Here is a 16768-nt window from a genome sequence, read left to right on the forward strand (position 1 = left end):
ACACTTCTTTAGTATGCATGATATCAACAAGCATTGAAACATCATGTTAAAGTGATAGTTCACCCAAAAAGGGAAATTCAGTCATGGTTTACTCACCCTCTTGTCATTTCAAACGTGTTTGACTTTCTTTCTTCCGCAAAACATGAATGAAGATATTTGTAAGAAAGTTGGTAACCGAAAAACACTGGCCCCTATTCACTTCTATTGTATGGACACAAAACCAATTTTCACACAACATTCTTCATACTGTCTTATTTTGTGTTCTGCAGAAGAAAGTGATGCAGGTTTGGAATGCCAAGAGGGTGAGTAAATGATGACTGAATTTTCCTTTTTGGGTGAACTATCACTTAATGCTTACACATCTACATTTCTCTTCGTTCTCTACAATTGTACTCAAAACATCACAATTGTGCTTAGAATTCAATATATGTGTAAGAAACTTTCTTTTATTAGCTCCCATTAGCTCGAGTGCATGCCTAAAATGGCACACAACATCCAACAAGTCTTGCCCTTAAGTTCCTCAGTCCTGGGAAATCTTCATCACTATGGTGTTGGTATTCTTGAAATAACATAAACATTGCTTCAAACACTAGTGCAACAAGTGCAGACTAGAGCTCATCTGTCTGCAGCGTTTACTATCTGTCTTTATCCCCCCCTGCGTTAATCAAGTCATTACCCCACATCTGCGGAATGTGCATCTCTATACTAATTGCTAGGTTAAGGTGAATATTGGCCCTCGTGCAAAATAGCTGGCATGTTTAGCCCCAGCTTCAGACAGCGCTTTTGGGTCTCTTTCAAAAGTGACAATTAAGTTTTTTCTTGCTTATTCAAAGCAAAGATGGTAGTTTGGTAGGACGTGTGCAGACACCACTTTTCATCCTTAGAACAAACGTTTTGTACAGCAAATTGAAGTCAGCGGTTATTACTTTATTTAGTCAGGTGCTATGTTTTCTATAGATACTATTTTAAATTGTAGAAAAGCTTGATCAAAGTGGTGTTTGCTCATACATGCAAATGTCCACAAAGCTTGCCACAACTTCATTGGTGCTATGCCTTGCAGTAACTCTGGTTTTCTGGTGGTTGCTTAGGGATAGTTCATCCAAAAATGAAACTTCAACTGTCATCATTTACTCACCCTCTTGTCTTTCTTCTGCAGAACACAAATGAGACGACCATTGACTTGCAATGGTTTTGTGTTTATACAATAGAAGTGAATGGGTACCACCCTTGTTCACACTGTACCTACATTTTTCAAAATATCTTATTTTGTGACCTGGAGAAGAAAGTAAGTTACAGGTTTGAAATGACTAGAGTATGTGTAATGACGACAGAATCTTCATATTTTGGTGAACTATCCCTTTATGACATACGGTTCCGCTTTAAATTGTTCCATTTAAATCTTGTCAATTTTATCATCAATCATGAAAAAATGACCACAAAGTAAAAACACAAAATGATTATCCTTCAAATGAGCAGCCGCACCATGCCAAAAATGTGCTAACACAAATACACAAAACACTTAAACTTTTCAAGCAAATATTTGTTTTTAACAATCAGTTCATAAATGTTTCTGCAGATTTATTTTGGAATCAGTAGTTTCGTGCACATGAAATTCAAATAAATGCCTGTGAGTCTATTGGGATTTGAAAGATGCAATACCACAATGTTAAATGACTGCGAGTGTGCTTGGGTCTCAGACGTTTGGCCTTGTCCTATCTCTTTCAATCAACGAACTTCTGGATAAACCAGCAAAGTCTTTCATCAGTCCATCTTAGCAGCAGGATAAAAAATAGTGCCACTTCAAGGTTTTTCTTATCCGCAGCTAGACTTCTGATGTAGGTCAGTGTTAAGCAAGTTAATTGTTTGATATATTTAGAGCAGCTTTTGATAAACGTTCTGCAAACACAGCCGTCACGGTCCCTCCTTATTACCACAATCCCCTGAGAAAAGATAATTTACCATACAACTTCACAAATATGCGAAAGAGCAGTTAAAAAAAGCAATTCAAGTTTACAATATATACATGTAAAATGTGTAATTGTAACCAGTTCCACATGACCCACTCGGAGTGGGATTCGAACTGGCGACCAAGCTGGGAGTTGTGCATGCTAGAAAAAGCATAACGTCTCCTGTCCGTCCGTGCATTGTTTAAAAGCTAATACGAACACTGAACACATTTTTTGGAAGAGAAGAACTGTTTTTTGGTCGAATAGCAAGGCACTTTAAACTCTCAAAACTCATTCTCACTGAGGTTACTGAAGCAGCGAGTGAGCGAATGCTCTCACGGTCAATGATCAGCTGTCCAGTTCAAAGTCTGTTTCATTGCACACCTGTGGCCGAACAGGACATCTGCGACGAGAGAACTTCAATCTGATGCTGTCTCCAAGTTCATCAAGACTCTGGAGAACCTAGAAGGAGACAGAGTTTAAAGAGAAAAATGTTCTTCAAATGTACACCCATACAGATCAGTGAAAAGAGTCAAAGATTTTTATTTCTCACGATTTATGGTTTTGGAATCAACAGATTGTAGTTTATTACCTTGTCAAGCATTTCTCTGGTGTGGGCGGCAGACACACAGAAACGAGCCCTGGCCTCTGTGATGGGTGTAGCTGGGAAACCTACGACTACAACACCAATCTTCCTCTCCAACATGGCCCGTGAGAATGCCCTGTAAGTAGACAGTTAGTTTGTGTCAAGATTTGGGGGTAAATTACAGAATTCTGGGATGATGCATAAAATAAAAACCCATTAAAGGCCCAGTGTATAAAATTTAGCGAGTTTTTGTGAATTGCAAACAACGGCCCACCCCTCCCTTTTAAAGCACTATGGCGCGTGATGCATAAGATCGTTGCGTTTTAACTTCTTTGCCGAAGGAGATTATGTATTTACGAAACACGCTCAGTAGAGTAGTTTGTCCGTTTAGGGCTACTGTAGAAACAACATGGTGAATTCCATGCATGGGGACCTGCGGTGTATGTAGATAGAAATAGTGCTACATAATGCTTCATTATGTAAGTTCTTTATACACCTCTGAAGACATCGTTATGTATATTATATTGCATTTCTGTCAATAGATCCTCCAAAAAATTACACACTGGACCTTTAAATATAAAGAAATATACACGTATTCAAAACCGATTAATATAATGTTGTTTCTAATGTTCTGTTTTGTGCGTTATCATTTTTATGTGAAACTCTTAACACTACTTTTTCAAAAAGCTTTCCTGTGGCTCAGTGGTTAGAGCATAGCGCTAGCAACGCCAAGGTCATGGGTTCGATCCCAGGGGATTGCACATAGTCAGAAACAAAATGTATAGTACAATGCAATGCAAGTCGCTTTGGATAAAAGCGTCTGACAAATGCATAAATGTAAATGTAATGTAATAAAAAGGTGGAATTTACAGGCATTTAAAAGGTATTCTCAAATAATTTCTCAACTCAATACAACCAAAAAATCAGTAATACACAAATCATTTTAATCCCTGTTAAACCTTAAAAACAATCGCTAGCAAATCAGCTTTCAAGTTTCCAAAAGTTGTCAACGCTTTTAACGTGTCACTCTTCTCAACAGACAGAACAAACAGACCGTGATCAGATACCACCATGCAGGAGATCAATCATTGCCTGCTGTCTTATACCGTTCTAGAGCTCCGAGTAAAGACATTTTGTGGGGTAAAGCTGTCGAGATTCTGCTGTCTGTTACCTCTCCCTCACCCTCTGAGTGAAGGGAAATTCATCCTAAACTGCACAGCTGGACTGTCATTTGCATTAGCCAAAACGACAGAGAAAAAAAGAGCATTGACAGGGAGAGACGGGCAAAGGGAAAGGAATAATAGAGGAGGAAAGCATTGAGAGCGAGACGACGAAGAGAAGACCTCTGCTTTGTCAGCTGAGAAGACAGCAACGAGAGAACAGAGCGGCGGCGGAGAGTGAAAGCTGGATTTAAAAGGCTTCACAGCTGCCGTGGTCTTTGTTGCCGTGCCAGGAAGCTGTTATCTTTGGAGGAGTCTGAAAACGCCTGTGCGGTGATGAGCCTCTCGCATGTCATGTTTTCTTTCTGCCTCCCTTGTTTTTTCTTCACCGCTGATTCATGGATCAACCCGAGCATCCAAGATGGCCGCGCTCCAACGTCCTGTTGAAAAGACAGCGTGGCCTTTGGAGTGACCAGTGGAGATGACTGCGGCTTTTGTTGGGGCGTCCTTAAGCGGTCGGCGCGTTTTCCACATGGCATTCAAAGCCATCACCTTTGTAGCCCCATGTAAGCCTGGCATTGTGGTTTTATTGGCAGTCCGAGATGTGGCCAGGTTCACAAGTTCAAAGGGGGATTACTATAGTGTCCAGACTGTGGAAACTGTCCTTCACAAAGACGCACAGACGTGAACAAAGCTTACAAAGAAACTTTGTCTTTGGCCCACAGATCTAAGCTTGGGTTTTTAAAACACACTAAAGAGGTTTTTCGGTAAATGAATGCTGAGAGATGCTGTTGCTACACTGGCACTTTTTAAGATTTTTATAATCGGATTACATATTTAAATACATTTGTGTACATCTTATTCATTTATTAGTACGTGCATACCCTAGGAATTGAATCTGTTACATACAGGAAAGAAGCTTTAATAACGCTGGCAATCTGCTTACCCAACTTTCCCCGGCAGATACAGCAGCAGCGGTACCACGGGAGAGTGCTGGTTGCCGTAAATGATGAAGCCCATCTCCTTAAGCCGAGATCTGAAGTAGCGCGTGTTCTCAGCCAGCTGCTGAACTCTACGCTGGCCTGCGGGGGAGACGCAGATAGAAATGTCATCGAGTAGAATTTGTTAGCTTTTATTGGAAAAGGAGAGACATAAAATGGGAGCCTACAATAAAGTAAAGGTCATGATTTACAATGGAGCAACCGTAGGCCGAAAGGAGCAGTGCAAATAATCTGAAAGGGCTTCTCCATTGGGACTGTACTTGAAGGATATTTTTCCCCTTCTGGATCAGAGCGTTGCAGGTTATGAAAGTGTCGGTTACAGTAGATGCACCAAGATAAATGGTATAAGCATATTATTTACATCTCAGAAATAAATAAAATTAAAAAATTAGGATACATTGCCATACATAGAGGTCACCAGTTTTTAAAGCAATAAAACATCATTTAAGTGGTCATGCAACTTTATACTGTCTGTCATGTTCAATGTTCAAGTGTGCAAAGGGGATCTCAATCGTAATACATCTGTTGTCTTACATTTGTAAAGGCTAATAGTACTTATGAAAGCTTTTGGCAAAAAAAGAAATTGCTATCAATGTAACTTACAGTACAAAAAAATACAGTACTGTATGTGTACTGTTTAAAGAAAATGTGTTGCTGTCAGTTTCACAGCAATTCTACAGTCATTTGTAGCATTTTGAGACTCTGTGCCCACTCCGCGGTAGCACAAACGTTAAACAGACCATGTCAAGCAGTGCCTGCAAACCATAGAACAAATATGTCTACAAACTTGTCCCTAAAACAGCTGGCACAAACATCAGTCCATTTCTTGTTTTTTTGTTCACTGTTTGCCTGTAAGTCGCATAGTTGTTTTACCAAATATAGTTGAAGACACTGGGAAAACGGCCAAGCAATTGCAACATAGTGTAGTGGCATAATGCCATACCACCAGCAGTTACTGCTCACACAAACATCCGATAACTAGAACACTAGACCCTATAGATAACAAGTATTTTTATTTTCCTTTGGTATATTATTTGTAAGCAGATTTGTTTACAATGAACATGAGTTTCCTGTAGAATATATGCTGTCTGTTGTTCTACACTATGATCGTCTCTATTGGTAAAGTCTAGGAAAGAGGCCCAAATGAGTAAAGGGGAAATGACATCATCTGCTCTGCTGTTCAAATCCCAGGATCAGCCTTTTAATAGCCCCTCATTTAGACCATTAAGTAGTTACGTGAGTTACTCATTCATAAAAATAACCAAAAACATAGTAACAAACAAAACCAAGAAAACAGTAACAAGCACTTTTTACCAATAAGACACTAAATAGAAACTGAAGCTCTTAATAACACATTTATCTTTTTTAACAAATTGACAAATTTCTATACATTTTTAGGATTTGCAATTTGTGCCACAATGTTACCAAATACGTGGAATATGCATAAAATCGTTTTATTTTGTCATTTTGTAAAAGTAAACATTAAATGAATGCACTTAAATAATATAGATATACTCTATATATACAATAATATTCAATATTGAAGTTTTACAATAAGGAAATGTCCTTATTGAAATCTTCCACTAAAGATTAAAAAAGCATCAGATACCAACATGTACCGTTTTCATTAAATGCGGCAAAACATTAAAGAAACAGTTCCACTGACTACCATGGTAGAAATGGTTTGTTCTGTTGATCACAAAATAAGATATTTTGAAGAATGTAGGAAAGAAAACAGTTCTGGGGCACTTTTGACAACCATTGTAATTATTCCTATGGTAGTCAATGGTGGCCAAGAACTGTTTGGTTACAAGCAAGCATTCTTCCAAATATCTTTCAAACAAAGAAATTTATACAGATTTGGAACAAATTTAGGATGAGTAAATGATGACAGAATTTTTATTTTTGGGTAAAATGTCCCTTTTATGTGACATTCTGATGCCCATTTCTCTTCGGTCTTAAAAACACCTTATAAAGCAGTACCAGCTGGTTTTGTTTTGTCAGGCTAAATAGTAGACAAATTTCTTTCTATGCCAGGAGACTCTTGGCTTGTAAATAGGATACAGTGGATTTGGCACACATTTGGAGACGGGGGGTGAACTAAAAAGCATGGACTCAGATACGCATGAGGCCATGGGGTCATGTTAGCTTGGCGGGTAAGACTCTCACATTCTACCAGCTAAAATCATTCAAGAAGTGTCAATATCTTAAGCAGCATACTTTACTTTTCTATGTTTAGTCTCGATTAAATACCTTGAAACTCTCCCTCCTGTGTTTTAATCGTGTGACTCATGCAGCACTGGGGGCACAGCCAGGTCTGTCTCATAGTCTGGCATCATGGCTTGAGGTTTTGGAAAACAACAGCATGTTTGCATATAATTACCTGTACTAGCAGGTATTTGAAGAAGAGGTGTGCTGTAAAGCCAAGCACAAAAGTCTTGAGCTGAACACAACCCCTGTTAAACTTCATTACATTAGAAACGGTTCAAAAGAACTAAACGCTGGCCGACGCTACATGCAGCAGGTGAAGCTCAAACCAAATCATTTGTCATGGATGCGGTAAAAGTTTAGATGTGGTAGATTCTTTACAGATTATTGTGTAGTAAATCCAGCATTGACTTTGGGAATTGGTGGAGCACTTTGAACTCTCAAAACAGTGTGACTCACCCTACACAATGTACATTGTGCCAGTAATGACACTCGTTGGAGTCAGATATACAGTAGATCTCACAATGTGCCACTACTTATCCAACAGAAGCAAAAAATTGTTTGCGTCATACATTTCCTTAGAAATAGTTAGGTGGTTAATGACCTCTATACTGGAACATTAGTTAGGAACAATACATGTTTTTATCCTTTTAGTGGTCATTGGTCATTGCTTTTCCATTAATGTTTTGTTCATTTAGTTCCACCTCTCTTAATGAACGGAACCTGTCGATTGTGGCATTAAAAGCAGCACAACTAAAATAAAACATTGTCTTAAAAACAAAATTTGGATTAACACATATCAAAACCAGAAGGCATCTTGGGAAAACCCACACAACATCTGGTGCCATTCTGCGGACTCCTAATACCTGGAAATATGTGACCTTCCCATGACTAAAGGTCTGGAGAGCCTTTATGTCTTTCCCTGTACTTTATTGAAATCTGTTTTCCATGAGTTATACGCTGTTGCAGAGTGCATTTACGTGCTGATTAAATCAAAGTGATGTTCCTTCTTATCTGGTTCCTCATGTTTCAGGAGAAGTGCTCAGGAAAAGAACGCAAAATTTACTGTCTTGAGTCATTGGAATAATGCAATAAGCCACTGTTGGTCATGTGATACCGTGACTTTACCATTAGTAAGGGCTGATCTGAGCATGACAAAAAGCAATGTGTTGTTAAATCACTGTGGCACACGGATTTGAGTGTATCATTATATCAGTATTATATAAGCTTTTATATGATCTAATGCAACATTTTATATCTATACCAAAATAAGTCACCGGGTGATGTCAGAAATTTTTTTTTACTAGAGCTTTATCGTTTAACTCCTCCATTTTGGAATGGGTAAATAAATAAGGGACAGTTCAGAACAAGCAACAAGATTCAGCACCTCTGCAAATAGGCAAGTAAATAAAAATAGCATCATATACCCCGGAAACAACACTTTCTTTAAAAATAAGATTTGATTATGTGCGTTTATGATAAAGGCTGGACAATCCTTTTGATGTCTGCGTTCCTAACCTTCTCTTGTGCCATCAGTTCCCATGATGCATTTCAAGGCCCTGGTGATCTGTTCTACAACAGGTGGCGACATGGCCGTAGCGTAGATTGCACTGTGAGAATGACTTCGCAAGTAATCCACCAGCTCCTGCACAAACAAAAAACATCATTAACTACTATTTCATGGTATATTTAATATTGATGGGGGTCAACCGTCCATCAGTCTCAATACTTTAAAATAGGGGGGTGTTCTCAAGATTGTAACCATATATTTGACATAAATACAAAAGGACATAATCGGATTAAATTGATTTTTTTATCCTTTTCCCATGCAAATTCCAATGAAACCGATGCTTTAAAGAATGCAAAAGCACCTTACACAGAATAGTTACACAGGGATAGTTCACTAAAAAAAGTTAATTCTTTCATCATTTATTAACCCTCATGTCATTTCAAACCTGTATGACTTACTTTCTTCTGCAGAACACAAAAGAAAATATTTTAAAGAACGTTGATAACCAACCAAACAACATTGCCACCCATTGCCTTCTATTGTATGGAACCACTGAGACATTTCTTAAAATATCTTTTTTTGTGTTTTACAGAAAAAAAGAGTCACATACAGATTTTGAATGACATGAGGGTGAATTAAAAACGACAACATTTTTATTTTTGAGTAAACTATCCCTAACTACTATTCAGATTACACCTACAACTAAATGCCATTGGGAACGTCACGGGCTCCCCTATAGACTACTGGCATTAAGAATGTACATATTTAACTGTTAGAGCACATCAAATCAAAATGTCATGATCTGAAAAAATAATCAGATATCTGGTTTTGTATAAATAAGATTTGTGACTCAGACAGTGGCCAGAGATTCACTGTTTCCAGTAATGCTCTTCCTAAAATGAGATTTTTGAATCTCAGAAAGTCTAACCTTTCTAGCTCTCAATGCCATGTCCATAGCAAAATTATACCACTAGAGGGAGAGGAAACCACACAGCACACACCTGACCACTCACTGATTCTAACAACTATAACACCCAGCCTAAAGTCTATCAAAACTTGCATTTAACAAAGGTGATACATTTCGTATAAGACAGAGGTTTTGGAGATTTAGCCCTGGTTCATTCTACATCCATTACAAGGCTGCTGAGCAGAAGCCAGTATCCAACTTTTAATCTCTGTCCTTTGACATCTGCATCCACTGCGGAGGGGTGAGGGGAGGAGACGCAACTCGTGCTGCAACGGGCCTCTGCTTCCAGATGTGTCCTCTACTTTGAGGATGGGGGCGAGGGGGCTTTTAGGGGAAAGGACTCCATACCAAACATCTGCTTCCATTTAGAGCTTAAGATTTGCAGAGCTTTAGGTCCTGGGAGCTTTGTGGAAACTGCGTAAGATAAGTCAGTTAAGAGAACGTGTCCGAAATCCACCCACATCTGTGAAGCGGAGGCCTGGCTGGGGGCATCTGGCGGTTCTCTTTGCGTACCTCCCACTGCGCTTGTGTACAATATCCTCATAGCTGCTGAGAGCATATGTTTTACTCTATTGTGTACCTGTTGACAGGAAAACAGTACACCTTCGGGAATTCAAAAACAGAAGTTCCTTTAGACGCCCAAGTTGACAAGTACGATCAAAAAGATCCGCGGACTATTTATGGCCGCGCCGTTAGGAAGCGTGTTCATTACGTACTTTCATAAGGCGAGCATATAAAAATAATTACTCGTAACACTGCCTGTAACGGCACATCTGCTGCATATGCTTTTGTGGGGTGAAAGAGAATCGACTTATGGAGAGGATTTGGAGATTTTTCCAAACAACAACACAAATCAAAAGCTGCTGGGCTGCCAAGAGCATCAAAACATTTGTAAGATACATCCGAATACAAATGACAAATCTTAACAATTTTATAAATGTTAACAAACCAGTAATAAAATTAGATACTGAGGTATTTATAAATTAAGATTATTTTTATTTGAATGATCATTTTTCCCAAATTCTCAAGATAATAAAAGTTGCTCTATACATAACAGGCAAGTTGCGTGTTGTGAGGCATCTCATGAAAACAAGCAATTTTTCATAAAACAGAGCTGGCTATCAGCCAACACTCTCACTTTATTAAAATCCTAATATAACACAACATGTGCAGAGAGCCATGTGTAATTCAAAAAACCTGTCGTCTTTCATTTTCAGTCTTTTATAATCAACTGCCATGTCCGTGATGTGGTTATGAAGTGAAGTGGTCTGTATTAATGGAGTAATGAGATTAGAGAGGCGGTGTGTAGGTAGCGTGAGTGACATTTGGGGAACATATGTGGCTTTACATGAAGAAATGAGACCATGTGTGTGCTTTGAAAAAAAAGGTAAAGCATGTCATTTTTGTGCCATTAGTGTCACCAAACAGAATTTCAAATGACTGGCTGCCATTGGTCAAAAAAACATAGCACCGCCCCTACTAGTTGCCCCTTACTTGTAGCTGTTTCGGTATATTAAACTGGAAGTTATTTAAAATTTACTGATTAGAGGGACTTCCCTACACCTTTGTGCTTAAATCTTTTAATAAAATAATTATTTTTGCTACACAGTTAAGAAAACCTATCCTATTTTAGCTCAAAGGGCCAGTTTTATGTATACCTCGGGCGGGTCTGGACCTCAGTAAAAGTGCTTTGTAGGCAGGGCACAGACAGGAAACTATTACATGATCCTCACCTTTTTGCCCGCTATGTACCCGCCAACAGCCCCGAAGCTCTTAGTGAAGGTGCCCATCAGAACGTCCACTTCTTTCGGATCTACCCCAAAATGTTCTGTAACTCCGCGACCTGTGGGCCCCACCGCCCCGATGCTGTGGGCCTCATCTAGGTACAGATAAGCCTTATACTTTTTCTTCAGTGCTAAGATTTCTGGAAGACGGATCAAAGAACCTTCCATACTGAAAGAAACAGACGAACAGATGTTAGGATCTGTTAATAAAAATGTTAGAAGTCAGAATGTTTCATGACATGTTAACATGCAAACAGTGACTATTAAAATAGGGTTAATCTTTAACCTTTGATGACCAGTAACCTTTCAACTGTTAAATTCTAATAACTATCAACTCCTTTCTGGAATAGCACACATGGCTGAAATGGCTTACAGCACTTTTAAAATATATCCAAAAATGATCTGTAGCCATTTAGGAAAACACATACTGTATAACATGCCAGTTTATGAATAACTTAGAATCAGGCAATGTAATGTAGTATATGATCCGACAAGGTAACCCTTCAGTGTTTTCTTCACGGCACAGATTTATGCAATAAATGACCCCAAAAAAGGTTATCGATGCTCACAAGGCTAGAAAAGGTAACAGAACCATGACTGAAGACTTTGACCTCAATAAATAAATGATCGTGCAGCCAGTGCTCATATAAATGACATTCCACATCACTATTATTCTGTCTAAAATTGACTGCTCAACCAAGATTGCTATCTGTCATCACGTGAGTGTTTCACTGAATACAAAAGAGGAGCCACCAGTATAAAATCCAAAGGCTTTCATGCTCATTAACATTATTAGCAACAAAACTGCATTAAAAGGTTCTCTATGCACAGCATTTTTATGAATTTGTTTACTTTGCTATTATTTGTTGTAGCAGATTAAATAAACAAAGAATATAATTGTAAAGATTCACAAACGTGGGCTCAGAGTTGTTCTCTGACCTGTAAATGCCCTCCACCATTATGAGGATCTTCATCCAGGAGCGATGGGTACGAGGCTGTCCCGAGCAAACAGCCTCCTTCAGCATCTTTTCAAGACTTTGCATGTCTGGGAAGACAAAACACATCAATTGAATACACATTTAATCATTTTATACACAATCAAATATTTAAAGAAAATTAATTAAACAAAAAAAAAGAAATTTAATTATTTGACAAACCCTGACTTTTATTTATTTTACATAATCATTAAAACCATTACACTATTTAAAAATGATTTCAAACATGAAATAAGCACATCTTTTGACTTGACTAGATGCTGGTCTTAACCCTGTTTTCCCAATACATTCCTTTATGAAAGCTGACTAAATTTACTAACTATCTGGACAGCAATGCGACTGTCATCTGTTTTGGATGCGGACTAAAATATGCAATACTGGGGACCAGACAGAGAAACACTAATGTTAACTGCTGTTAATGCTTAAACTGGCCAACAGATGGCAGCATTAAACTGCATCTGATTTTGCAGGAAGCTTTTCATCTACATTCTTTCATTATAGTAAACAAATTTGTTCTTAATCTTAAGAGACATATCGATAAAGTAATATCTTGACAAAAGCAATTAGGAAAATGCTAAGCGTGGGAAAGTGTTCAAAACAGCACCCGTTTAAGTCTAAACAGTTATTTGTTATATAAAATCAGACATAGTACAAGTTTTGTTGGAGTCGTGATCTAGTGGGCAGCTCCAGGAGAAAAGGGATCACACATAAAATGCAGGTTTGATCTCCCCTCTTTAACCCTAAATAACTAGATATCTCTTTGGTGTCTCTAAAAATAAAAAAAAGTGTCAAAGTCCATCCAAAAAAGAACGTTCCATATTGTTTCCCATTATAGTGGCCTCGTTACTAACAGGTGGATATATGTAGGCCAGTCAAGGCCAGGGTGGACGCGGCCTGCTTTCAGCTAGCATCTCTATCTTCTATGCTATCAATAGAGACGATTCTTTTATGCAACCATGAAACACTAGGCTCACCTAAACACGGATCTGCCAAAGCTTTCAGATCAAGAACAAATAAACAAGAAACAATGGCATGCAGGTTTCAATTCAAAATGAAAAAAAGGTGTTTGTGTCTAAACTATGCTTGGCTAAACCAAACGTGTGCGTTATGTTGTCACTTTAAAGACGAAAAATCTAGCTTGGTTATAAAAAACTGGAAGTTCGAGCCATAAGATTTTGGTTTGTATTTGTAAACAACAAACTATTCAGTGTGCAGTAGAGGGCCACCCACTCACTGTAAAAAAGCTTCATGTACAAAATGGAAATGATCATTACTCAAAACAATGAGGTGTAAAGCTTTTGAATGAAACCGCAAAATCCCATGTTGTTTACAGTCAGGATTTGCACTTTACTTGCATACTTCGCACACATACCAACATATACAACTTCCACCGGTTACAATAAGCATCTACACTTGCAAAAATACAACACATGCAAATATATGTATATACATACATTTTACCTCATAGAATGCCTGAAACAAAGCACTCCAATATACAAATTGTCATTGAGATCTGGTTCATGACAAATAAACTTCAAACTTGATACTAGCGTTTGCTCAGTAACAGCACAAACAGAGGGGATCATTTAGTGTGTTTTACACACCTGTCTGCAAATGATCACCAAACAGGTTTTATTAACATACAACATAGGAACTTTGACTCATTCATGCTGTTTGCTAAAACATAAATGTTCATCATTAACTCGGAGTTGTGATTTTCAGTTTTATTGCACTCTTCCAGGTAGAAAATTCCAAATTCGTGAGTCGAGTGGAACGCAGCATTAGTTCAAACACACCTGAACCAGTCTTTGGTTCTGCCTGAATATTGCAACCAGCCATGCCGGAGCGAGGTTGCTTATGTTTGGCAGTTATTGGCAAAGGTCCCACCAGTTAGGTAAAGACAGGTTTATTTTAAAAAAGCATTGAACTCCCTTGCCAGTTGTGCACGTGGCAAACAAGCGTCATACAGTTGCACGTGGTGACTCTAGGGTTTGCTGAAAGAAGCCCTAACCAAATCTTACACGGTGCTGTCTGAATATATTTAAGCTTCTGTGGCTTATGCATCATGTACTTTCATCTGTCCTCTGGAGAAAGATGCACACCGGTTCTTCAGTAGCTACACAAGAATACCATTAACCATTATAGACTCCCTAAAGCACAGCTATTATAAAACCAATGAATACGAGAAATATGCCTCAGTGCAGGAAAGTTAGTTTGCACAATGTGAAAAAGATGACTCTATATTAACAAACGACACTATGAAAGAACAGTTGTGGGTTTATGTACTCCATCCAACAGTAATTTGGTAAGCAAATAAACACCAGGTCACAGTATAACTCCCACTGTACTTCCGCTCTGCGGCAAACTAATAGTTTATATGTATGTACTACTTACTGTTGTGTTTGAAGACCCGAATGGTTGCCCCCGACAACCTGGCTCCCAGGATGAGGGAGGTGTGATTTAGCTCATCGCTCAGAATGAGACAGCCCTGGAAACAGACAAGTGTTACCGTGCAATTCTGGGTACGAAGTAGGGTTGTCACGATTATGAAATTTGGCTGATGATTAATTGTCTAATAAATCATTGCGATTATGACGATTAATTGTCTGTTTTAGAGCTTTGACTTTTAATTCTCATACATTTTTTATTCAGCTTTGAAACGACCATATTGTTCTGAATATAAAGACTATGTTCTTTTTCTTGGAAATACATAGGAAAAAATTGGGTCGTCATACTTAAGGTTTAGGCTTTTACCTGTCAAAATACTTGTAAATGAAGTAAATTGATCAGGAGTGAATTGAAGCCACCATTAAAATGCTGTCAGTCATAGAAAAGCTTCTAGTCTGTTTTTTTCTCACTTGCAAGAAAGACTACAATAAAAGTTTACTTCTATGTTAATGAGATTTTGGTAGACTGGTTTTCACACTGAAATAATTTTAAATTGTACTGCAGGTTATTTTTATGGTATATGCTTTAGTTTTTTTGTGTTGTGTTGTGGTGGCACATTTTACAAGTATTACCATGCTTTAGTTACAATATATACACTAAAATATGCAATATGCAGATGCACTACAGCTCCCCCTAGTGTCTTCTATAGAGATGTGCAATAATTGCGATGATCTGAAACCATTTCGATGAGGTCAAACAATCGCTATGAGACGATTATTTAATAATCGTGACAGCCCTAGTACGAAGCAGGAATTCACCAATGTTGCATTATTATTTTATAGTAAAACAAGGAGATTTTGAGGGTCCCAAATACAAAGATGTCCCCCTTCTCGAGTTATGTTTCTACAATTGATGCTTTATTCGATAGTAACCACAGGCCATACAAGATACGTTCTTGACTGTTTTTAAACCGTTGGTCTGTCTAAACAGCTGAAAACAAGCTATTGTAAAAATCTGCTCTACTGTCAGGCTATTGCAAAATGCAGTTTAGTTAGTCACATTTCTACTTTGAGATAGTTACTCCCTAAGCCTGTTATTGACAGACAAAGAGACGCTTTTACAATCAGAGTAAGGGAAGATCTCGTGATTTGAACTGGATGGGCGGGATTGATGATGATGTACCAATAGGTGAAGACCTTGGCCTTTGGCATGCATGGCCTGATCTAATAATAACAGCTGCTGTCACTTTGCATTTACTTTGGAATTCTTAAACCTGAAGAAATGCATAAGAAATACCTTTAAGGCTACATTATCTAGATTCAGGGCGGTTTTCTTGAGGACAAACACCCCTCCCTAACACCACGCCCCACCCGTCAACTACATTCTCCAGATCCTGATGTCTTCTCATCTGAGCTGGTTATGATGACAACATCATTGGGCCCCATATAAACACCCAAATGAGATACCATAAACAATCACTGTCATTTCTCAACTGTTTACTGTTTGAGATTACTTTTAATGAGGGGTCGTATTGTGTGTTGGTTCACTGTGTTATTTATGTTTATTGCAGCAATTAATGGAAGGCAGCCAGAAATAATTAATTAATAGTACACTTCTGTGCTGACTTTAACGGATATACGTAAGAAACATCAGACATATGTAAAAATAAAGAGGCACCGCCACCGACAGGGATTAATGTTTAAACGCTAACCTTTCCCACTAGCGCAGGTATGTTCATGGAATTGGTGGCGAATCCCATTCCGAAAGACATGGCAGACTCCACTCCCAAGAACTCCGCCACAAGTTGCTCCAGTGTCTTATGAACAGTGAGGTTGGCTATAACACATAAAAAAACAATCAAGAAAGAACATAAACAGAAAATCTGGAAATGTTCCATATGCCTGATATAAACATTACGTGCATGTCCTTTGGACGATCTGTGTCACTGCACAGTATGCATATAGAACTGCATATTTAAGTACGAACAAAATTTTGAAGTATATCAGAAACAATGCGTGGAGTGACCCATTGACGTAGTGTGTAATCACAAAATCAAAGATCACAAATTAGATACATTCAAGACACATTGTACTACCAGGTATTATCTGTAATTTATCTCACCTGACCACTTATGATCAGATAACGAAAGAGCTTAAACAGAGCCAAAATAACTCAGATCTCGTTATTGCCAAACGGGGAAATACATAAAGACCGTTTTAATGT

The 16768-nt window shown here is 38.3% G+C and overlaps 1 protein-coding gene across 1 annotated transcript in view; it reads right to left on the reverse strand.

The window, feature by feature from the left end:
- Positions 1-437: 437 nt before the first annotated feature.
- The window catches only part of sptlc3 (serine palmitoyltransferase, long chain base subunit 3), a 28550-nt gene continuing 12219 nt past the window's right edge, over positions 438-16768 (reverse strand). The window contains exons 5-12 of the mRNA XM_057341939.1: positions 16257-16381; positions 14552-14645; positions 12102-12207; positions 11112-11331; positions 8420-8546; positions 4639-4774; positions 2539-2668; positions 438-2408 (exon numbers count right to left, since the gene is read on the reverse strand). Coding sequence (XP_057197922.1) covers positions 2295-2408; positions 2539-2668; positions 4639-4774; positions 8420-8546; positions 11112-11331; positions 12102-12207; positions 14552-14645; positions 16257-16381 — 1052 coding nt within the window. The 3' untranslated portion in view covers positions 438-2294. The remainder of the gene's footprint in view (positions 2409-2538; positions 2669-4638; positions 4775-8419; positions 8547-11111; positions 11332-12101; positions 12208-14551; positions 14646-16256; positions 16382-16768) is intronic.

Source organism: Triplophysa rosa, linkage group LG9 (assembly GCF_024868665.1).
Source record: "Triplophysa rosa linkage group LG9, Trosa_1v2, whole genome shotgun sequence".
NCBI lineage: Eukaryota > Metazoa > Chordata > Actinopteri > Cypriniformes > Nemacheilidae > Triplophysa > Triplophysa rosa.